We start from the raw sequence: 25,334 nt of genomic DNA, 5'->3' as shown, positions 1-25,334 counted from the left end.
TTTCCAACCTTACAAGGAATACAAGTGATAACATTCATTAAAAATCTACCTAAAAGTAACTGGGACTCACTCTTCATGAGCAACAGAATCCTTAACTTAAAGCGAACATTTTTGTATCAATTGAAGTATTTAACAGATTAATGTCTAGCAAAGATTGGTCTAACAAACAGAACATGAGTCATGATATACTGTATACAACCAACCTTTAAGTTTCACAAATCCCATCCTTAGCAATGCAACAGATGCTTTTCTAACTATTACTCAACTTTTTCTACAATAAATCTTAGCACTAAAAGAGAAGCCATAGTATAGATAAGTTCTGTCTCAAGTGTTTCATAGAAAATGTTTAGTTTCAGAAAAAAAATCTTAAGGTTCACTTGAATATGTTCACAAACAATCATGTAAGATCTTGAATATGTATCAGTCACAGGGTTAATAAGCAGTAGATGTACATTGACAGGAAGTTAAAACTGTGTTCAGCACTTCAAGAAACCCAGATTTAACTCTGATCCCATGCACCCTGAATCCAGAGATTATGTAAAACTTGTTTCTGGAGATAAAAAAAAAAACAAACAAAACACACACCCCTCCCCCCCCCAATAATCTTCGAACAGATAAAAAGCATTGCACTTCAGCTGAAATAAATAGTAAGCATGTACCCTATACAGTTAAAATATTTTATAAATACAGTTAAACTGTAGAAGCATAAAATGAGAAAAACAGATTCTTAAATTAGCTGCACAGAGGGACAAGAATTAAGACAGCATTGCAACTATTCAAGTGAACCTTAGAAGTCCTGAACAGCAATTTCCAGAAACCCTCTACTCTCAAGACACTGTGGGAGACTAGTTCACTAATCCTGGAAAAGGTATACAGCAGGGCAAATAGCTGTGTGATTTCGTTATTAGAACCACTGTTCTTTCTTACTCCTGAGTTTTTAACCCATTGCAAGAGGAGCTTCATTTATTGAAAGAAGCACATAGCAAATCACTTAACCTCTGAAGGGAAACATGCATGAATAGCCTGTTTACATTTCTGTTTGCATATAGCAAAGTTTAATTCCTGCTTTTAATAAAAGCTATAAACTGGGAAGATATTACCCCAGGAATTATACCCAAGTTATAAAAAGAAAGTGGGAATCATAATTATTTTCAGCTATCCCCTCAAAACTCCTAAAGGCATAGTGTTTGGCAAAAAAATAAAAAAATTGCTGAAACATCCACACTAATGAATGTCACAACCACCTGAAATGCCAGAGCTCACAGGAGTCACACACCTGGCAGAGACAACACCTCAACAGCTACTCCACAGCATCAGCTGAGTGTTTGGAAAATACAACCATCACTTCCATTCAGACTGATATTAGATCAAAAGCTGTCATATCCTTGTCCTGTAATGTAACAAAGTAATCAAGTAGCCATTCAATACATGCAAGTAGTTAGAAAGGCTGTCAAACAATTCCAAAAGTGTACTGGAGTCTACACTCCACACATTCTGGAGACACTTACACTTAGCAAGACACTCACTTTGGAAGCTACAAATGCAATTTACTGTGTAGGCATCTCTAAATCTTCACATTAAAATCTTAATTATCTTTGTGTGCTATGGTAGATGCTGTGTTGATGGTGTTATGGGTGACTCTGCTGTCTCCAGTGATTAGCAAATAGTTGGGAATCAGAAGTAGAGCCATTCTCTCCTATCTGACTCTAGTGAAAGACAGATGCTGCTCATGTTGTTTTGATCTAATGACTTGCACCTTCTAGTATATTGAGATCTAGAATTACAGAATCTTACATTCTTTTAATCTCATCTGAGAAAGCCTATGGGAAGGGAACAAGAAGAGAGTAAATAAGTTTCCTGTTCTGCTCTTCTCCAGAGTAGAGAATGCAAGGTTAGAAAAAAATGCTAGTGATATCTGGCTTTGTGGAAGTTTATGGAAATTTTAGTGACCTTAACAGAGCCAGGATTTCACGCTTTGTTTTTTCTTCCAAGACTGCCACCTCAAATATGCAAACTGTTCCTTTACTAGCACAGCTGTATTTTTTTGGCATTATCCTTTATAAAAGGAGGAGACTGGCTGTTGAGCTTCATCAGAGTATGAAAGTAAATGTCTACTGGTTAAAAATTCAAGAGAATTTGAGTAAAGATGATGAATCCCCAAATGACGTCCAACCCAGCATTTTAAACATGTGTGTCCTGTGTCTCAGATGGTTTAGTTACACCTAGTGTTTTACACAAAATAACAACTTTCTTACAAATATATGAATTAACAACCAATACTTCATTTTTTAAGCTGGCTTTCCTTTTTTCTTGGGAGGACCTTTGTAACCTTTGGCCTTTCTTCGCAAATTTCTCCGATCCACAATGGGTACCTCAATTTCTGCTTCCTCAGAGCTACTGTCAGCAGCCCGTTCTGCTGCTGTCTGTGTGTACTGATCAGCAGACTCTTCCAAGTGCTCTTCTAACTGGTTCTTCTGTCCTTCTTGTCCAGAAGACTGCTGAAAAGAAACACCCTCCAGTTCCACCACTATCAAAGAGCTTTGACCCAAGGTATCAGGGGCATCCTGTGAGTTGTGCCCTGCTTCCTCATTTTGATCTTCCACTGAGGAAGCTGTTTTGGGTGACACATTTTCAGAAACAGATTCTCCTGCTGCTTCAGTTATCACATTGTTTGGTAGACCGTTGTCTGAGGGTTCTTCCTTTGTTGCTGAAGCAACTGCATTTTCAGTGGATGACTTTTTCTTCTCAGATTCTTGTTGGTCTTCCTCTAAACCCTCCTTCTCTACTGATGCACTTTCTTCAGTTAGTGCTTCCGAATCATTTGCATTTACAGCCTGAGGGGTGGGAGGGCAACAACACAGAGGGACAGTTAACTTAAGATTTAACAAGCAGCTGAATGACTACCACCCCTAGCTAACAACTACAAGCAGATATTTTAGTGTTAAGCAGTTTCTGGTATTGCATGCGTAGTCAAACCAATACTCTCCTCCTTGTTGCAAAAAACTAGTTTGTGAACTGCATTTGATATTAAGAGTCCTCCTTCTATTTTCTATTCAAACTATTCAAAAAATTGTTCAGTAAACATGTTCTGAAGTTAATAACAAAAAAGATAAAGTGTTTTATTTTAGATACATTTATTTCGCTAGCATAACAATCCACTTTTGTGCTATAAACAAAGAAACAAAAAAAAAACACACAAAAGTTAAATTTGTGTTCTAGAAGGGTATTTTGTTAGAAATTAATTGCTTGTACACTTCATCAGGGCAGACTTACTAGATAAAATACAGATGTGGCTTTCAATTATATCCACCTAAAATTTTAGGTGAGAAATAGCTGTTTCATTACTGCCAAGGCAAACTGGAGCAAAGGAGCTTTCTTTTTGGTGTCACATAAATATATGTCCTATTTCCATGTATTAAAACAGAAATGTTAGTATATTCTGTTAATATATCTACAACATCTTGCCTAAGAATTGCTACTCCCCAAAATTTCATATGATGAGGGGGGCCACCCTCTATCTTTTACTTAACAAAAGAAAAAACAGCAGAATATGTACATCCTTAAGGAAAAAAACGTTTTGTTTCCACGCCCTTACCTTATCTGATACAGTATCTTCTGCAGGTTTTGCTGGAGATTCAAGGATTAATGGAACGAGCAGTGTTACAGGTTCTTCTCCTTGACTCTCAGACTGCAATTTTGATTCACCACCTAGAGCTTCATTTGCTGTTTCCTCTTCGGCCATAAGTGAGGTCTTCCCAGTGTCTTCTGCTACTTCACCATTAAGAGATTCAGATGGAGTTTCCTAAAAAACACATTTCTAAGTCAAGATTATGCTCAGCCCTTGTTCCCAAACACTAGTTGGTATGTCTGCGACCTAATTTTTTATTTTAGATATGAAAAGCAGCTAACTTGGGTACCTAGAAGTGTGCATCAAGAAGACAGAGCTCAGCAGAGTAGCTATCCAACTACCTGGCCAGCATTATTAGCTTGGTGCTGTCACCTGCACTGAATATCCAACCATGGCTTATATGGTAAACAGCCAAGCCAAGTAGAATACATATACGACAATCATTCCTTGAAATACTGGTTTGTGAACCCAGCACAGTTTACGGTCCACTTTCTCACGAATCAGTAAGAACTGAAAATCCTGGACATATTGCTAGGCACAGAGGCCACTCCCAGATCTAAAATCAATTGAGTAACAAGTCTTTGTGGATCAAAGTTGGATTTGAACAAAGTCAGACAAGCTTTACAGGGAGAAGAAAAATCAACAGTAGTCACTGAAGCCTATCAGCTATTAACTTCTTCATTGAAACTTTTCCCCCTCCCCCCTTACTGGAAGTACAGGATCAGATCGTGATCCTACACTACTTCTCTCCAATTTTTAAATAGAACAAATCAATTAAGAAAGCCAGGTTGGTAGACCAGCTATTCACCTTTCTGAAAATCCTATGAACTCTATTGTTGCAAGGAATTTTCCCTTGGCACTAATTCTGTATACTAGCTCTTGGTTCTCAGATATACTACTCAACCAAGCATTGGTGCAGAAATTGAAAAGTCAATAACCACATCCATCAAGGCAGCAAGGACCATTTTTAACAGAAACTGTAATTATGTTCCAAACTTCCCATCCTCCGTGGCGGTAACACCCAGCTCACCTCCTTCTCACTCACTTTCTCAGATGGCGATATATGTAACTCAATTTCTGATACAGACTGGTCCTCGTTTTCAGTGATCGTTTCCTCATTGCTTTCGTCAACATTCTCTTCAGGTTCTTCTGAAAGGGCTTCAAAGTGTTCAAATAGGTTGGCACGAACTTCTAGCCTGCAGCAGGTATTAACATATACCCCTTAAGTCTTTTAGATTAATACATAATGATTTTAGATTAATGCATAATTTAGATTAATACATAAATCAGCAGGGAAAGTCTTTCATGACTGATTTTGAACTTCTACATCACATACTTGCCATAGGAAATATGAATCCATAAAACTAAACAGGTCTAAAAATGACAAATTACTAATTAGGAGAAATATCTCAACTAGGCAAAGTTGCTATAGCAGTTATAGAATGAAGTAATCTCTTTTCCATTTTATGTGAAAAGTCAGAAATAAGTTATTTTAAACAAAGTGTGTTACTTTACATCTAGAAAGCAATAACATATTTGAAAGCTATAAAGGGATGAACGAAAGCAACTTCACCCAGCCTCACTACAGAAACAGTTTAAAGCTATGGAGCTATGTAAGCAAGTATGTTCGTATAATTACTGAATATACATTTTCTACAAAGACCACAAATGGAAAAGAATTTCAGGTGACAAACATCATGGCTGAAGAAGATTCAAACAAGCTAGGTATTAAATTAGCCAAAACCTGAAGATGAAACTCTACTGCACCTGCAGGGCAGTAACACCATCCCAAGTATTCAGTTATTTTTTCTGCTGAAACTTAGACATACTGAAAATATTATATACAAGCATATATGCAATATATACAGGTACATGTAATAGAGTTGCAGGAGGCCGCTTCTCAATCTCACAGTGAAAAATCTTCAGTTGCTCAAAAGGTGTATTTTTTTGTTGTTTGTGTCCTGGTTTCAGTTGGGACTGAGTTAATTTTCCTCCTAGTAGCTGGTAGGGTGCTATGCTTTGGCTTAGGATGAGAAGAGTGATGATAACACGCTGATGGTTTAATTGTTGCAGAGCAGTGCTTACACCAAGCCAAGGACGTTTCAGCTTCTCGCTCTGTCCTGCCAGTGGGCAGGCTGGAGGTGCAGCAAGAGTTGGGAGTGGACAGACCCGGGACAGCTGACCCCAACTGCCCAAAGGGGCATCCCGTACCGTATGGGGTCATGCTGAGCAAAAGATAGGGATGGCCAGCAGGGTGGGGGGCCGGCTGCTCGGGGTTAGGCTGGACATAGGTCAGTGGGTGGTGAGCAATTGCATTGTGCATCACTTGTTTCGTACACATTATTAGTAGTAGTACTATTATCATTATTATGATGATTATTATTTTTCTGTCTTAATAAACTGTCTCTATCTCAACCCACAGGCTTCACTTTCCCATTTCTCTCCCCCATCCCAGAGGGGGGAGGGTGAGCGAACAGCTGCATGGTGTTCAGCTCCCAGCTCACATCTTACACACATTTTCACAGTTACTACACAGAAGAATGTTCTTTAAGCTGGAGATGACTTTCTTCTTTTATGATGATTTTAAATTAGGATTTGTCTGAACGAGAACTTTACTTTGAATAGGGGTGGCTCTCTGTAACTCTGTTAAATGACAAGTAGTAACCAGCTCCCAAACCAAACAGTCAGACTACTTCACAACAATATGCCACCAGAATAAGGTCAGAAAAGGAACTCTAATGAGGTCTGCACGTAGTGTTGCAAATATTTGTCCAGTTACATTATTGCAAGAAACTATACTGTGTGACTAGAGATGTTTTTACCCTTATGAAGGCTAAGCTATAATAGAACTTGTAAATACACCCTCATTCCTTGCAATTTTCCTACTATCATTTCCCACGTCCTTCGAGATTTCAGTGAAGCAGACATTTTGACGCAATCACTCTTCACGTGAGGTCTCAATTTCTTTTTTTCACACCATGCTTTATTTTCAGTAATTTGAAAAATCAAGTAAACAAGCAGAAGTAGAAATACAGGAGAAGAAACATCAAATATCACACTGGGAGAGACTGCTATAGTGTGTGACTACCCAAGCAACAGAACAAAAAAAATAAAATACGGGCTCCCTTACCTGCGGTTTGGCACATAATGAGCATTTTCCTCATCTCCTTGGGAAGTTTCAGGTCCAGAATCCTGGCTATTTTTTCCTGTCCTGGGATGTTTTAAACGACTGCTTCGTGTCCGAATAGAAATGAGTGCAACACCAGGGTCTTAAGAAAAAACAAATAAGTAAAAATAAACAAATGCAGTCTAAGATCTGCAAATAATTTTTCCCTAATATTTCATTAAAACAACCGAGTGCAAGTAAACCAACATTTCACTCTGACCCTTCCTCTCTGGATATACATGCATAGATTTGTTATTAATACCCATAATAATTTTCTCCAAAGACTTTCAAATGTTTGCATTGAGCAGTAACACTTTAGAGGAAGGCATGTTTCCATACACTTTGCAGACGAGCACACTAAGCTCAAAAGCAGTAAAAGAGCCTGCTAACCTGCTAATCCATAATAATCACAACACTGATAATCAGTTACTCTTACCTTCAGACGTGTTTGCAAGGACATTTAATGATTCTCTGCCTTTTTGAGAGTCAATCTAAAATAAAAGCAATACCAATGTTACTTTACAAACTTAAGAACTGACCAAAACACCTTCACCTCCACAGCTGTGGTTGCATGTTTCTAAACTACAATTTTATGGTAGTGATCCTATGGAAGAGTGGCTACAACCATCCTTAATTTAAAGTATTGTACTGGGTCTTACTGGGATGTTAACTTCCCCTGCAGCAGCCCATACAGTGCTGTGCTCTGCACTTGTAGCTGGAACAGCAGTGTTATCACACCAGTGTTGTGTCTGCTGCTGAGCAGTGCTGGCACAGCATCGGGCCTCTTTCTAACCCTCCTAGGGGGTGGGCAAAAAGTGAGAAGAGAAACATCACCAGGGCAGCTGACCTAAACCAACCAAAGGGATATTCCATACCAGATGATGTCACACTCAGCAATAAAAGGTGGAAACGGAAAGAAGAGGGGAGGGGTGGGCTCTCATTGCAAAAACATCGGTCCTCCTCCCAAACACCAGCTACGTGCGTTGAGGCCCTGCTTCAAGGACATGGTCAATCATCGCTCATTTGTGGGACGTAGAGAGTAATTTCTTTCCTCTGCACTTCCACATTGCCTTCATTTGTTTATTTGTTTGTTTTCCTCCTTTTTTTTCCTTTCCCCCTGCCTTTTCCCCTTTCCCTTTTTTTCCCCCCTTTAGTTAAATTGTTTAGTTCATAATAATCTTTCTTTAATTATTATTATTTCCCTTTAATTAAATTATCCTTATCTCAACCCGTGAGTTGTTCTTTGCTTTACTTCTTCCCCTCCTCATCTAAGGAGGGGGAGTGAGAGAGCGGTTGTGGTGTTTAGCTGCCCAGCACAGTAAAACCATCACAAATATATCTACATATCATCTACGTATTTACAGTGCTAAAAGCATCTCCTTTAAAGGTACCCAAACCTTTTGCAGCACAAAGGATACACCTTAAAATATATTCAAGACAAATCTGCAAGCAATTTGCATTGCTGTAGCAAACATATTTTGATCAACAGAGAAGTGGACTGCAGCTAACAAGAATTTTTGTATGTGAATATTTACTTCCTTGTCCTAATAAACTGTGAGAGCTATCCACATTAAGGCATGGTCTGAATTGCAGATAATTTTTTGTCTTTTGAATCTATTTTAAAAGTATGTCCTAACAGAGGTATTATTTTAAGTGAACAAAGCATACATACAGTAGTAGGAGTACATATAGTAGTTGTTTTACTTCTTGAAGGCCCAAATGATTTTAATGCAACAGGGAAGGTGTTGATCTTTTTTTTTTTTTTTTTTTTAAATGTATCTATATACTATCACTGTTAACACAAGTCTAAACTGGATTAGCAAAAACAGACAGCAGGCAAAATATTCCCAGATGCAAATACTGCCCTAAAAAGACTTTTCAACAACATTTGTTTCCTATTCTAAATACCAATTTTGACTAGGAAGAAATCTGATCTATCACTTGCTTATGGTACAAAATGCAGATATATTCATATAATGGCACTGGCCTCTTCCAGCCCAGGCCCCCTATGTCTCATGTCTATCCCTAAGCGTATTAACTATAATTTGCTTGTCTCTGTCACATGGGAATGGGAATAACAGGTGTCTGTATGTTGGGACTGAGACAGATAGAACAGGTTAGGGAGAGGCTGAGAGAGCAAGGGTCATATGCAAAGGCAGCTTTGAAGTCCTTCCTGTTTGGTGAGGCAACTGTGTAGCAGGACGGTGGAAGCAAGTGTACGGTGAGACCAGCAGCAAGTGTGAAGAGGGCCTGGCAGAGCCTGAGGGATGCTGGATGACCAAGAAAAGGCAGGTCATCTGTCATGGAAGGCATACAGAAGTACTTCACTGCTGAAATAGCACACTTCAGAACACACTTAGGTAGAGGAAGGGTCAAGTATACTACATGGCTTAATGAGAAAGCTGTCAAAGCGCAGTGGCAGACTGCATTCTAACAGGCAGGCAGTGACGAGTCCACAAAGAGCGATTTCAATTAAGAACAGAAAATCATTTCTCAAATGACTGGCTAAAAACTGTAATGGGTCTGACAGGGATGAAGTTAACAAACAGTTTTATCTTAAGAAGTTTATGGGCATATCTTAACAGATCTTTTTTTTTTTTAAATCATCTTTACTACAAGCAAGATTTTTTTTTTCTCCTGAATTTTACTTCTGGACCCAACACTGAAAATAATTTGACATCATAATTAACACTACCAAGCTTTTCCTAACCATTAAGTTCATAGAAGGCGTTCACAGAATGCTAGGAGTTTTTTCTTTTCTCCATGAAATGAAAGATCTACACTAGCATAGTTGATAAAATGTAACAGGACACTTAGCGTTATACTGGTATTGTATTTTGTAGTCTAATTTTTATCATGCATATGGTAAAAATTGAAAATATGGCAACCCAGAAGTTATCATTAAAAAGAGATCAGACAAGGAAAAACGGAGTGTAGTGATGCAGCGGTGATGCAGGTCACATGTGTGTCAGCACAAGATGCTGCTTATATCAGAGCTCCCTCTCTCTAGAGCTCTTTTGCCTCACTTGTCCACACCACCCCTGTATTTCCATTTTTTCTGAAAGTTAGAAGACAATTCAGCAGTGAAGCACTTGACAACTGAAGTGGATCCAAGCTATACATATTGAAATAGAAGTATACATATTGCTCTCTTAGCTGCTGCAAGTAATCTAGGACTAGCAATAAGCCACATCCAGGTTTTCTGCTGCCTTTTCAGCCTCATTTTAAGCACTACCCAAGGAAGCTAGCAACAAGTGGCTATGTCCAGATTCAGTTCCTTGAAATAGTTTTAAGTAAGCTTTAAATATATAAGAATTTATAGACTAATGATAAATTATTATAATATTAAAACATACAAAACAGGATGTGAAATGTGAATGTGTATTTGGAAAACTTTTTTTCATGTTTGGGGGAAGGTGGGCTATTTTTGTTTTGTTTAGTGATCCAACAGCTTTCAAAGCACTGCAGAGCTCCCTACAGATAGCACAGGTGCCAAGGAGAGCAATGCCAGTGATTCTACTTACCTGGAAGGCATTGGAACACTTTGGAATCTATTATTTATTCTATATATATTCTATATATTTATATAATATATATTCTATATATTTATTCTAATCTATTATTATTTATATGCTAACAGGACCGGCTTGGCAGCTTGCACAGGCAGTTAGTGCAGGCAGTTTGTGCGGGGCAGGGAGGAGAACCCAGACCTCTCCATGGTGGGTACCCGTCACAGTGGTCAGTCTGAGCCAGCGACCTGAACCCAAATGGAGGAGATGCTGCCTCTCTGGGCTCACGTGGTGTCCTAGTTTCAGTTAGGACGGAGTTAATTTTCTTCCTAGTAGCTGGTAGAATGCTATGTTTTGGCTTAGGATGAGAAGAGTGCTGAAAACACCCCGATGTTTTCATCGTTGCAGAGCAGTGCTTATACTAAGCCAAGGATGTCTCAGCTTCTTGCTCTGTCCTGCCAACAGGCAGGCTGGGGGTGCAGCAAGAGCTGGGAGGGGACAGACCCAGGACAGGTGACCCAAACTAGCCAAAGGGGTATTCCATACCATCTGGCATCATGCTAAACAATATATAGGGGTGGCTAGCAATGGGAGGAGGCCGGACTGCTCGGGGTTAGGCTGGGCATCGGTCAGCGGGTGGTGAGCAAGTGCATCACTTGTTTGTACACGTTATTAGTAATAGTACTATTATCATCATTGTTATTATTGCTTTCCTGTCTTAATAAACTGTCTTTATCTCAACTCACAAGCTTAACTTTCCTGTTTCTCTCCCCCATCCCAGAGAGGGAAGGGGATGGTGAGCAAATGGCTGTGTGGTGTTTAGCTGCCAGCTGGGTTAAACCACTACATGTGGGCACTCAGGTGGACCCCCTGAGGGGGGAGGCGGCAGCCCAGACAGGGGACTGTGGGGAACTCCGGAATTTGGAGGCCCATCTGGGCCGTGAGGGAGGAGAGCACTGTCACGGGCGCAGGTGTGCCCTGCTTCAGGGACTCCTCGAGCAGGTGGCTGGGCTACAGCGAGAAATCGATGGCCTGAGGGAGTCTCTGAGGGTGACACATAGGAGGGGTCTCCCCACCCCTGCTGTTGCTCAGCAGCCCTCTCCTATGACCTGACAAGGGGTAGAGGCTGCTCCCGTTGAACACAAGCGGAACAGAGGGCCAGACTGTCAGCAAGAGACAAGGGGCTGGACCCTTGTCTCGGCTCAGAGCAGAAAGAGATGTCTGACCCCAACACCCACGGTGCCACCTACCTCCACGGTGTCCCTGGGAAATAGATCTGAGGCTCTCAGGGAGGTTGTGGAAGAGGCTGAGGGTCTGGACAGTAGTCCAAACCCGGGAAGCAACTCCAAGAAGAGAGTCAAGACTGGGGGAAGTGCAGAACATAAGGATCAGATCAGGGCCGGATGGAGCACCGTATTGTAACCTGTGCCACAAAAAAAAAAGAGTGGAGAGTCCTGGTGACTGGGACTCCTTGCTGAGTGGCACTGAGGCTCCTATGTGCCACCCAAATAACCTTGCCAGAAGTGTGCTGTCTTCCTGGGGCACGTGTCAGAGATATTAGGAAGGCTCTGCCATGATTCATTAAACCGGAGGACTACTATCCTCTCATAGTCATTCAAGTTGGATCCCAGGAAACTGTGTTAGAAAAATGAAGAATATTAAAAAGGACCTTGCATCCCCAAGGAGGTTGTTGAGGGGATCGGGGGTGCAGATAGTGTTCTCCTCTGTCCTCCCGCTGGGTGACTGGGATGCAGATAGAAGGAGCAGAACAGGACAGGGAAATGACTGGCTGAGGGGGTGGTGTCTGGACCAGGGATTTGGTTATTTTGATCTTGGGCCGTCCTTTGAGAGGCTTGGTATGTGGGCTATGGACAGACAGCAACTGAGCAAGTGGGGCGCAAGTGTGTTGGGGAGCAAGCTCTCTGGGCTGATTACCAGGGCTTTAAACTAGGTTTGATGGGGGAAGGGAGGGGAGCTAAAGGTGACAGAGAAGGTCTGGGGGAAGTTGTCACCTCTGTCACTGTTGACGACAGGGAAAAACTTCTGAGCTCTCACATAGGATTGTCTGAGGGCTCCTCAGAGAAGATAGCGTTCCTGATCCCCCATCCAGTATCTTCTTGCATCCCCCCAGGGGTAACTGCACCTGCTGCTTCCCTACAGAGCCTGTACACCAATGCACGGACCATGGGAAATAAACAGCATGAGCTCAAGATCTGTGTTCAGTCACAGGGCCACGATCTCATTGCGATCACTGAGACATGGTGGGACAGCTCACATGACTGGAATGCAGTCATGGAGGGCTATGTCCTCTTCAGGAAAGACAGGCTGGGGAAGCGAGGGGGTGGGGTTGCCCTTTATGTGAGGGAGCAATTAGAGTGTACCCAGCTCCAGCTGGGGGAGGGTGAAGAACAAGTGGAGAGCTTGTGGGTAAGAATTAAGGGGTGGGCTGGTATGGAAGACACGGTGGTGGGGGTCTACTACAGGTCTCCAGATCAGTAGGAGGAAGTCGATGACGCCTTCTAGGAATAACTGCTAGTAGCCTTAGGATCACAAGGACTGGTCCTCATGGGGGACTTCAATTACCCAGGTATCTGCTGAGTAAGCAACTCGGCCAGGCACAAGCAGTCCAAACAGTTCCTACACTGTGTTGAGGCCAATTTTCTGATGCAGGTGGTGGAGAAGCCGATGAGGCGGGATTGCTCCTGGACCTCATTCTTACCAACAAGGATGGCCTTGTTAGGGTTGTGAAGGTTGGGGGCAGCTTGGGATGCAGCGACCATGAGATAGTGGAATTCCAGATGGAACTAGGCAAAGGAAGTAAGGCTAAAAGCAGGATTGCTACCCTGGACTTTCAAAGAGCCAACTTCAACCTCTTCTGGGACCTGCTTGGGAGTATCTCATGGGATAGGTTGCTAGAAGGCAAGGGTGCTTGTGAGAGCTGGGCTACATTTAAACAGCACTTCTTCCATGCTCAGGATCGGTGCATCCTGAAGAAAAAGAAATGAGGGAAGCGGGGCAGGAAACGCACATGGATGAGCAAGGAGCTCATCAATAAGATCAAAAGGAAGAGGAAGGTCTATGAACTGTGGAAAAAGGGCCTGTCCTCTTGGGAGGAGTAGAGATGTGTTGTCAGGGCCTACAGGGAGGCGACAAGGAAGGCTAAAGCCCACCTAGAGATGAGGCTTGCAAAAGAGATGAAGGATAATAAGAAGGTTTTTTTCAAGTATGTAAACAGCAAGAGGAAGACTAGGGACAATGTGGGTCCCTTGCTGAATGAGGGGGTGTCCTGTTCACAGGAGACACTGAGAAGGCAGAGATACTGAATGCTTTCTTTACTTCAGTCTTTGCTCCAAGGACACTCCCCCAGGACTCCTCACCCCGGCAATAGGACAAAGGGTCTGGGAAATGGAGGGCTCCCCCGGTGGATGTGGGAGTGGTTCAGGAGCATCTGAGTGGGCTCAACGCACACAAATCCATGGGTCCCGATGGGATGCATCCACGTGTGCCAAGGGAGCTGGCAGATGTGATCTCTATTGTCTTTGAAAGGTCCTGGAGAACGGGTGAGGTGCCTGAAGACTGGAGGATAGCCAATGTCACTCCTGTCTTCAAGAAGGGCAGGAAGGAGGATCCGGGAAACTACAGGCCAGTCAGTCTCACCTCTGTCCCTGGAAAGGTATTGGAGCAGCTTGTTCTGGATGCCATCTCCAAGCAATTGGAAGAGAAGAAGGTTATGAGAAGTAGTCAGCATGGATTCACCACGGGGAAGTTGTGCTTGACCAACCTTGTTGCCTTCTATGATGGCATCACCAGCTGGCTAGATGGGAGAGAGCGGTGGATGTCATCTACCTTGACTTTAGCAAGGCTTTCGATAACGTCTCCCATGACATTCTGCTAGCAAAGCTGAGAAAGTGTAGGACAGAGGAGTGGGCAGCAAGGTGGGTTGAGAACTGGCTGACTGGCCGAGCTCAGAGGGTGGTGATTGGCAGAGCAGAGTCCAGTTGGAGGCCTGTGACTAGTGGTGTTCCCCAGGGGTCGGTGCTGGGTCCAGTCTTGTTCAACATCTTCACCGACAACCTTGATGAGGGAATAGTGTCTGCCCTCAGCAAGTACACTGATGACACAAAGCTGGGAGGAGTGGCTGACACGCCAGGAGGCTGTGCTGCCATTCAGTGAGACCTGGACCAGCTGGAGAGCTGTGCAGGAAGAAACCAAATGAGATTTAATAAGAGCAAGTGTAGAGTCCTACACCTGGGAAGGAACAACACGAAGCATCAGTACAGGCTGGGGAACAACCTGCTGGAGAGGAACTCTGACGAAAAGGACCTGGGGGTCCTGGTGGACAATAGGTTGACCATGAGCCAGCACTGTGCCCTTGTGGCCAAGAGGGCCAGTGGGATCGTGGCGTGCATTAAAAGGAGTGTGGCCAGCAGGTCAAGGGTGGTGATCCTCCCCCTCTACTATGCCCTGGTCAGGCCTCACATGGAGTACTGTGTCTAGTCCTGGGCTCCCCTGGAAAGAGTCCAGCAGAGGGCCACAAAGATAAGGGGCCTGGAGCATCTTCCCTATGAAGAAAGGCTGAGAGACCTGGGTCTGTTCAGCCTGGAGAAGAGATGACAGAGGGGATCTCCTCAATGTACATAAATATCTGAGGGGTGGGGGACAGAAGGATGTAGTCAGCCTCTTCTCAGTGGTTTGTGGGGATAGGACAAGGGGCAATGGCTGCAAGTTAGAGCACAGGAAGTTGCGCACTGACATGTGAAAGAACTTCTTCACGGTGAGGGTGACGGAGCATTGGAACAGGCTGCCCAGGGAGGTTGTGGAGTCTCCTTCTCTGGAGATATTCAAGGCCTGTCTGGATGCCTACCTGGGCAGCTTGCTCTGAGGAACCTGCTTTGGCAGGGTGGTTGGGCCCGATGACCTTTTGAGGTCCCTTCCAACCCCTACAGTTCTGTGATTCTGTGATTTTACTCTTCTTGAAAAGAAGAGACAGGGCTTGAATTCTTAACTCACAGCCACAAGTCTTAAGAACTACTAATATCCCTTGGCTATTTTCTCCAAGTATATCAACATAGCTCTACAAATAAAATATGCAATCAAGACCTTTTTGCTTATATGACCATTACTGGAATCTTAATCTTAAACTAAGTTCTGGATTTATGCTCAAGACTGTTACAATTTAAAGAAGTGTATGTAATAAAGACAACTAAAAGTTACTGCTTTTGGTCAGAGGCTGAAAACATCACTACTTTGCTGCAGAAAGCTGCAGTCTTCCTACATAGGTGGTGTATAACCTAGCATGCCAACACTCTCCATTGTATTAAAGTGTGATGTTAATGTGTACTTCCATAAGCACTTTTCCTCATTCCCTTAACTCCTGCAATGACTCTGTCCAACAGCCTTTCTAGACAGTTCAATCTTAGAGCCAATTGAAGCACTTTCCTCCTCTATGCCACTGGCAAACAACAATTATTAAACACTAACAGTGGTGACACAGACCTTCTGCACACAGGGGGAAAAGGTAGAGACCTCTCCCCCCATCCCTCCAGAAAAGGTGTATTTTTAATCCCAGTTAGTCTGTCACCTCAGTAGAAAACTTCACATTCACCCAAAAAGTACCAAGAGCACTTGTCTTTTATAATGGAGACTTGAGCTAATTCAATTCTGACACGGACGAAAATAATTTCTTATACTTTATTTTTATGCTTTACTTAGTAATAAACCAATCAAAAAGAGGAGCATTGCTTTCTGGTAAGCATCATAGGTTGTGTCAGACTGGTTGCCACAGCCAGTTGTGAGACATGGAAAGTACAAGTTCTCTACATAATCAAGGACTGTTCAAGAATTTGAAAGAGAAATATACAGCATGCATAAAATACATGGGGATCAAATCACTAATCTGCTAAAATCCTTCATTTGTTAAGTTCAGAAATGGGTTCTTTTGCAGAATTTAAAAATATTTACTGAACACAGAGAACTGGTAATTACAGTCAGAAAAATAGGACAAAATACATTATATGTTTATAGAAGACTCTTAAGAGCTCTTAGGATTTTCTAATATATGGAAACTAGTCTGTATACCTACAGTTAGTTGTGGTTCTAGTTCAGTCATCTGTTCACTTGCTTCAGAGTCCGCTGCATTATTGGCGATCTGATCCTCTGTCTGGACACTCACTCTTTCTTTTGCAGAGGCTTCTGTTAACAATTAAAAGAGGCAACAGGATGAAAAATGTAGTATCTTTAAACAACAATTAACTGTTCCTAATATGATCTCACAGATCTCAGAACAAAGATTTTTCTACTAGTCTCCATGGGCAATGTTCATAGACGTCACTGTCAAACAAACACCCTACAATACAACTTTTACAGACCGTAAGAGAACATCAAAACAAAGCATCCATACCTTTAGTTCTGAGCTCTTCCCTTTTCAATACAGTGGCAATGGATGTTCTCTGGAACCACAATCCAACTCCTTCTGCTTCATACAAAAGGTCATGATCCCCAGGGTACTTCTCAAAATACTGCTTACAAGCTGAGCAAACATAAGAAAAAACATCCTATTATGCATACTATATACTCAACTGTACCTCTTTTTTCCTGAAAGAAATTTTGCAATCTTCCATCATACACAAATCACCAGAAAAAGAACTGTTCATCAGATCAGTTCAGCCTAAATAAACATAATACTCCTTTACTTTCCATTACTCTCTTAAACCGCAAATAAAAACTACAAAGTATTTTTCTTCTCTATGAACTCACTTTGGAGTTTTAAAACTTCAGCCTTTTATTTCTCACCTGATTCCTTACTAATGGATAGTCCCAAAGGACAAAATGCCAGCCTCACATAATAACAGTATCATAGAATGGCTTGGGTTGGAAGAGACCTTAAACAACATCTGTTTCCACCATCCCCCCTCCCCACCATGGGCAGGGACACCTCCTTTCTAGATCAGTTGCCCAAAGCCCCATCCAGCCTGCCTTTGAACACTTCCAGGGATGGGGCATCCACAGCTTCTCTGGGCAACCTGTTCCAGTGCCTCACCACTCCCATATATAAGAATTTCTTCCTTATATCTAACCTAAATATCTTCTTTCAGTTTAAAGCCATTACCCTTTGTTCTACTGCTACATGTCCTTGTAAAAAGCTCCCCTCCAGCTTGCTGGCTTTCAGCTAGAGAAAGAAAATGCTTCTTGCCTGCACTGTCCAAAGCAACATCGTTTCCAGAATGTTTGTTTCACCTAGATGACATAACCCTCTTGGGTTGCTAATGAAAGAAGCAGAAGTGGTTTCTTTTTGTATTAAGTCTTTTCCTTCTTACACTTAAGTTATATATAGCCTCGTATACTGACGTGACCAGAAAATCTGAGAAAGCTGGAATTAAATGACTTTGTGAGGCTTAGAAGTGAGCGAGGAAAAGGTGCTAAATATGTAGGAAGATCATACACAGGAACAACTCAGTCCAGTGTGGAAGGAATGAATCTGTAAACTGCACAGATGTAGCAGACAACCAGCAAAGATCCAATAATTTAATCTCACAGAGGATTAGTCTAATCAGGAAATACTTCACCATCTTAAACAAATCAAGATTTTCAACCTTCATGGAAGAGCAGAACTTCTAACACAAACTGAGGATGAAGCCACAAATATGTGGTTTCAATGACAGTAATAATTTGGATGCATAAAGAAAACAAAGAAGACCAGACAAATAAATCAAAGAGCTTGCCTGTGCACATGAAGGTTGACAGTGGGTACCGTAGGCCAAGAGCGTCTTCAGTAAAGGAATCCACATAGTCTTCTAACATCATTAGCCCTAAGTCTTTCCCACGATGCTTCTTTCTCACAAATACCGTGTCTAGCACTGGAAGCTGGTAACACATACTAACAAAAGACCTAGAAACACTTCCTGAGACAATAGAAAGGGAAAAAATATCCATCATTACATCAACACTGACATGCTACACCACAGACTTCATCGTATTCAAATAAAGATTTATTTAAAATGTCAAGTTACACAATTATAAATCACATACAATAAAATAATAAAAATAATTTATAACATTTATAAACAATAAGCAATTGCTATCAGACACTTACTGGCTCTTTAGGCAAGCTCACAATGTTGCTAAGATATCTCATAGATAAATATGTTAGGAAAAGTCTGCTAAAGCAGCCTGGTTGTACCAAAAGAGAATAAATGGGGGAGAACATGACGGTGGAGAGAAGGAAGTGGAAGGCCTACTTTGAAATCTCACAGTTCCAGTAGAAAACCATACTGAAAACGGAGATGAAAAAGAAAAAAAAAAAAATCAAACCAGAATTTTATGTGGAATACCTAACTACTCAGGACAAATATAAGGATGACAATTCATCTCATTTAAGATTTGAAATAATTTCAAATTTTAAGTGAAAACACAAAAATCCTAGGACACTTTACACTTAAGTTCCTGCCTAAATAACACATTATCCATACTTGGGGTGAAACAGACTATCATAACCTGTAAGTGCTTCAGTATCAGAGTATTCAAAGGGCATCTGTGAACTCAGTGGTGACAAAGTGATGTCATATAATGTCATTAGGACAGCACTTCAGCTATCCATTTTCAGGCCCTCATTTTGCCAGTTGGTGTGAACCATGTAGAAAAAAAAACAACCCCTTCCTCTAACAAGGAGAGAGAAGCATATTAGTTGCCTATATAATATACTTTCTTTTGAGACCAATGAACACACCTCATTTTTAAAGCAAGAAAAATGAAGGCAGAGCTACATTACTTGGATACCCTTCAGCATACTAGTCAAGCTCCAACACTTTCCTAATCGTCTGTATCCAGAGTCTTTCTTCACATGAGCTACTCATTTGGAGGGTACAATGCACAATCAAACACTGTTGAAATATTGATAATACCTAGAAAGATTAGGCTTCAACTGCCTGCTAACTTATGACAAATAAATGGCATAGGATCATGAAAGATATAATAAAAGTGTACAAACTAAGCATATCAGAACTTCAGTGTCACAAACAACTGTCCCTATTATACACTAAAAATACATCCACTAATCGCATTTCCACCTTTATAAGGCCAGAAGAAAAAGCACTGCAAATACTTTGTGACCACCATGTTACGAAAGAGAAATTATGCAATGCTTCAATCCTTTAAGAAAAAAAATCACAAGAAGGTAACAGACAATCAGAACAAATTAGCTGGCTGCTTTCCTATCTTTAAGGTCAGACTAGAAAGGTCTGTGACTGAGGCAGATTATTACTGTATTTTTAACAGTTTACAAAGGCATGCATGTATATCAGATGGGGAAACTAGCCTCCAGAACTGCTGATTAATCAATCCAGAATCCATTCACTCCTTTCTACAGAAGAAACAAAAATGCCTGATTGTTCCTTCTTGATCAAACAATGATATTCTAATAAAACACTATCAACGTAGTCAAGTTTCTTCTATTACCAAATGTCATTCAGCAAAAATTGAAAAACACAATAAAATCCAAAATAACCAAAATGAAATTCTAATGTTTTTGAAAAACAGGAAAAAAACAATATTGAAATCTGTAACAAAGGGCATAAACCTACTAGCCAAATAGTATTCTCTGAGGAAATAAATAGGCAGAATGAAAGGGAATCTTTTTTTTTTTTTTATCACCAAGTGTAGATGAACCTTGTGCTTGTGAGCAAGATTCCTATGCTGTAATTATATAAAATGTTTAAGTGAAAGTAACATCATATTCCACAATCATTTCAGACAAACAGGATTTTTTTTTTTTGACCTAGCTCTGGAGTTCAGATAAATAAAAGGAAAACAAACTAACTACATACATTCCAATCCAACAGTAAGTGAAGTTCTACAACGAAAATGAGGCTTTCAGGTATACTTCATTTCTGTGATTTTGAATGTATTTTGTACGGTATGAAGAAAGCTAATAACTACTGTTCTAAATTAAGTTTCATAAGCTTTTAGTAAGAAATTTTAACTGCAGCTTGCCCTTTCATGAATTCAGGAAAACATCAACTCACTAGGCCTGCAAGGCTTGTAAGGTCTACTAAATGCATTATTTTTCAAGGAAGCTCCCTATCCCCAGTCTTCATTTCTCCCCAAATCCCACAGTACTTAAGTTCTTTACCTTTAGGTTTAACAGAATAGAATCCAATAGCTTCTCCTTTTCTCCACAGGATCTTAGCATAGTCATTGCTGCCGTGACAAAGAAATGGGACCTCATTTCTCTCCATTTCTTTCTTGCGATAGATAATTCGATTAAGAACATACAGAACCACTCTCTCCCCCACAGATTTCACCTAAGGAAACAGAGAAGAACATTTTAGAAGGGCGGTCGGTTTAGGTGATACTTACACTGTAGAGATCTTGATTTTCAAAGTTGCATGCAAACACAACTACAGATGGAGTCAAGGGAAGCAGTAAGTACAAAGCAGGATAAAGCTCTGAGGCTTCAGGCTAAGGAGATGCTCTGAAGCCATAGTAGTTGGTTAAGTACTAGGCATTACCACAGACAGATGATCTTTCATATCTTCAATGATGTGTGGTGGTAGGAAATGTTTTGATTTTAACTGAAAGCTGTTTTTTTTTTTGTTGTTGTTGTTTTGTTTTTTACTATAACAGTATGCCAGCCTCAGAGTTTCCAGCCTAGCAGGTAACTGGAGTCCTATAAGGAAGGCATGATAAACCTGACTGGGCAGTAGTATTTCGCATGCTCGGTCACTGTTCACAGAGTAGCAGACAATGGGATGCAATGCAGTGGAAGAACCAGTTACAACAGTTTATGGCATGAAACAAGGAATTCAATATCCTTTTCCCTATCCTGCAGGGCTCCTTTCACGAATTAAGTTCACCACTATCCTAACCACTGTAAAGGTAGGAATGGAGGAACCATCCTCCCTTCCCCAGGCAAAAGTCCCAGCTACCCTATCTGTAGAAGACAAAGCTTTTCTTAGTACTTACCATCCTATCATTATTGAGTACACAGAAAACAATGCAACACAACAAGTTATCTACAGTAAATCTAATCCAAGAATCAGAGAAGAGTGCCCAGATTCCATGAGCAGATATGAATAATGTTCCTGGAATATATGTTTCTAGTTCTGGAAAAAACAAGACTCCATACTACACAGGTCTCAGTAATAACAAAGCTCAGTGACGAACAAAAAGGCAGATTCCAGACAAATGTATTCCCAAATCTAACATATTGCCTTCTGCAGAGCACCAGCTCCTGCTCTCCTCTATCTAACAGGTTCCTTTCAGTAATTGTAGTTTACCAGTCTCCTGGTAAGAATGATACATATTCCTGTTAAAAAGCACTCCGCTCTACTGAGACGTTTCAGTATAACTAGACATACTGTGTTCTAAAGAGTAAGGACTTAATTAACATCTTCACATCATTAAGATATAATTATATCTTGCATATGAAGCTAATGTACAAAAGTCACTTTCTCTGGACATATTTTCAGAAGAAATTTCCCTTTCCTCAAGTACCTATTCCTTCATTCCCACTGACCTTGCTTTTTACACAAGGCAGCTAACCTATTTCCAAATTAAATAAAAGCACATAGCATCTCATACACCAGGTGTTGCCATTACATTGCACTAGGTTGAACGATAAGAACTGCTAGATGAATGTCGGAGAGCTTTACCTGCTGAAGCCCTTCTCTAGAAGGGACAGATGTTCTCAAGATGTCATCAATTGACCACCAGCGGTTAGCGAGATACAGAGCTACAGCTTGAGAGAAACAATGGGAAACAAAATGTTAGTGATTCTCACCATTCCAAAATAACATATTCATTATAGCTGATAAGTAATAGGAATACCACTGCAGTAACCAAATTAAGTGTCTTCTAGTTGGCACTAGATAAATGCAGCTTTTACTATCTTAGTACAACATACCTGGTGCTACATAACCCCCACCCTATATGCAGCAGTCCCTGGTCCAAAACTTGTTTGAAAAGTGAAGCCAGTAACATCAGATTAAGGTTTTGTGTAGTATGATATACATAAACTGTTTTTCAGATATAAGCACTATTCCTCACTGTGCGCTGGTACTGCCTTCCACTAACAACTGGGCCTGCCACGAGGAGTCTCATGTGCAGGCAGGTGTATTTTAGTTTTGGGTTGTTAATGGATATTGATAGCAAAACCTGCAAGTTTTAGGGAGTCATATGAATGTAAAAAGGCCAGTGGCCATGTGATTAGTGATCAGGAAGAGTTTGTTCTACTAGCATTTGTGGCACACCTGTGTGTGCCACACCTGTGTGTGCCACAATATATGAAGCATTATATGAAAGTGAAGGAAACACTGAGGACTGGAGGGGAAGAGAGAAAAGGAAAAAAACAACAGTGAGGCATCACCTTGGCTAGAGCTATGTAAGGACCTGAAGGCAAAGACAAATTTACACTTGATACTGATCAATCAGTTCTAATAAAGAATATCTAAATTCGTATGCAAATAAACAGATTCTATGAATACCCAATAAATTCCTTTTAGAGAGGTTATATATACAATAATCAACAAACATGTACTTTCAGATGAGCACTGTGTTGTTTTGCTACATATATCCTGTACTCAGTGGGTCCAGTTCTACTCTGATTAGTGTGCAAAGCTCAATCATTTGTGTACACGAATTCATATCAAAGAGAACAGTGTGGGAACAAGAAGACAGTGAACAACAAACGCAAAAGTGGCAAAGTTACACTACCATGGAATGAGCAAGGGCCTGGTTACATGTGTTCATCACAGAAAAAGAAACAGCAACACAGAGATTAGAATCTTAAAATGAAACCTGTGAGCGAGTCCTCTGGTGCAAACAAAGCAAGAACTTTGTGTGTCTGCTCTTCACCATAAAGAGGAACGAAGCCTACAGTTGACAAGCTAATAGGAATCTGAAACAAGAGCGTACAATACTTCAATAGACTCTTGCTAATACAACATTAGTAAAATATACAGAGAATGTTTAGCAGGGTAAGCAAGATGAGTGCTGAAAACAGAGCGCTTAATGGTTAATTGTAAAAGACAAGCATCAGACCCTGGCCCTCACTTTAGATGTTTCTTCCTAAAGGGAGTACATTACAAAGAGCTCTGACTCAAGCTCTGGCAGACCTAGTTACAGTAATTTGTCCTGTTACAGCTCTCTGCTGTCAGCAGTTTGCATTATTGTGCACAACTGAAGTAAGGTGTGCAAAGAGCCAGTAGTACTTCAGCTGCCCCAGCTATACAAGCTGCCAAAGCCAACAGAAAGAACGAGGCAGGCAGGCGGGCACAAAAAGAAATTGGCACAGCTCAATTGCTAACATGAGCGCTAATGTGCCAACATAGGAATGCTTGATTAAAAAGGGTCTTCTTCCCTGAAACTGCACACACTTTAGGAAATCCGTATTTGTTTGCTTGATTTTCCTTCACAAACAGTGTAAGAAGGGTCAAATCAATCCGCCTTTCTGGGGGTGATGCCCCTTTTTGAAAAGGTGTTTTGCTATTTAAATTCATGTTTTCAATGTTTAATTAATGCACAAAAAATGGACAAGAGTCAATGGTGCAGTAAATAGACTTGCTTACCCAGAAAACAACTTGAAAAGACTGTGTTATGCTATGCCACTAACAATGATGTTAACACAGACAGATACTTAGGTATACAACCCCTGCAGAAATGCAGGGAAGTATTCAAGACTGCTTCTGCAATGGAGTCTGCAGCATTGATTTTTTATTCCCACACAGAATGCTCTCAGCAAATTTATTTTTAAAGCTACAAACCACTGTTTATATTTGTGCTAGTTAGAATAGATAACAGAAGTGTTCATCTAGACAGCATAAACACTGGCCAACTTAATGCTCAATGGATAAGCGTTTGAAACATGAAATGTGATAGCCAGCCTCCACCAGAACTCCCAACAACAGCAAGGAGTATTTTGCATAAAAAGAAAGAATCACTTCTGAAATCAGTGAAACTTGAATGTATCAGGAATTGAACTCAGCCATGAAGATCACTGAAAGACTAAGATACAAATAGAGGCAGTTAGCTTCAACAAATCATGATCCCCTTAGTTATGATGCTAGGTTTTTGTGAGCTTAGATATGAAGGTTTGGGATTTTTTTTTTAATTATTTAATGCATACAGATACATTGCCTAGAAGCAGCAAATTGTCACTAATGCCCAGATTTAAATGTAATTACAGAATAAAACAAAGTAGAACTTAATACACAAACAGGAATTTGGAAAAAAAATAAAAGCTTTGCTAAAATAGTAATATAATTCAATAGTTAGGAACCAGTTATTTCTAAACATTTTAAATTCACAAGTGTATCAAGAAAACGGGGACTGAGGTATTTGCTGGTTCTTACTTTGCTGTGGTCTGGCAGGGACAAGAATTCTGGACTATGTGGATCCCCATACCGCAGGTCAGACAAGTAGCGCACTGCAGATCTCTCCAACTCCTCATGACTGTAGGTGTTCAACATATCCACCGGGAACGCCATCATCTTGGTAAATGAGTAATATTATTACTGAAGACAGTTTGAATGATACAGTGCACAATGTATCACACACACCTACTAAAACTGTAACCCAGACTCCTAAATAACCCCTTCTGCTGCTCTCTGGATAGGCTGTTCAAATGAAACAGCAACACTGAACACATCCCTCAGCCTTGGCTACACAGCTTGCTTTTCCAAACATACACGGGCTAAGGTGATGTGGACACTGAGGTCTGTTTTTTAAAAAACAGACTTTGTCTCTTCTTCCTTTGCCCTGTCTCTCCCCAGACTACCTGTCTGTCATCTGCAACTGGCACAAAGTAGGAAGGACCATGTCCTACGCATCTAAGCCAGGGAGGAGAAATGCCCCCAGCATTTATTTCATGAAGATGGTGCCTATTAACACCCAGTCTGTAATGATGTATGAACCCAGAGTCTGCTTACAAGCAGAAAAGGAAGGTTTCAGCCTGTGTATGTGTACACACATGCACGTTTTTGTATGGGACAAGCCAGCAGAAACATGGCAAGCCCCCACTTCCGTTCTGCATGCCTTC

At 41.0% G+C, this 25,334-nt stretch overlaps 1 protein-coding gene across 1 annotated transcript; it reads right to left on the bottom strand.

Annotated features, from left to right (window-relative positions):
• Positions 1 to 2,239: 2,239 nt before the first annotated feature.
• Positions 2,240 to 24,783, bottom strand: FAM169A (family with sequence similarity 169 member A; the record flags this gene model as incomplete). The annotated part of the gene is made up of 12 exons (XM_082783714.1): positions 2,240 to 2,834; positions 3,596 to 3,802; positions 4,659 to 4,824; positions 6,759 to 6,897; positions 7,231 to 7,285; positions 16,386 to 16,495; positions 16,704 to 16,832; positions 18,025 to 18,204; positions 20,430 to 20,601; positions 21,952 to 22,037; positions 23,096 to 23,195; positions 24,649 to 24,783. The coding sequence occupies 12 exons, from the start codon at positions 24,781 to 24,783 to the stop codon at positions 2,289 to 2,291; spliced, it is 2,025 nt and encodes a 674-aa protein (XP_082639840.1). The 3' UTR covers positions 2,240 to 2,288.
• Between the last annotated feature and the right edge of the window lie 551 nt (positions 24,784 to 25,334).

The sequence above is a fragment of the Aythya marila genome, assembly GCF_965140915.1.
Source record: "Aythya marila genome assembly, chromosome: Z".
Classification (NCBI taxonomy): domain Eukaryota; kingdom Metazoa; phylum Chordata; class Aves; order Anseriformes; family Anatidae; genus Aythya; species Aythya marila.
This window is presented reverse-complemented; position numbering and strand designations above follow the sequence as displayed.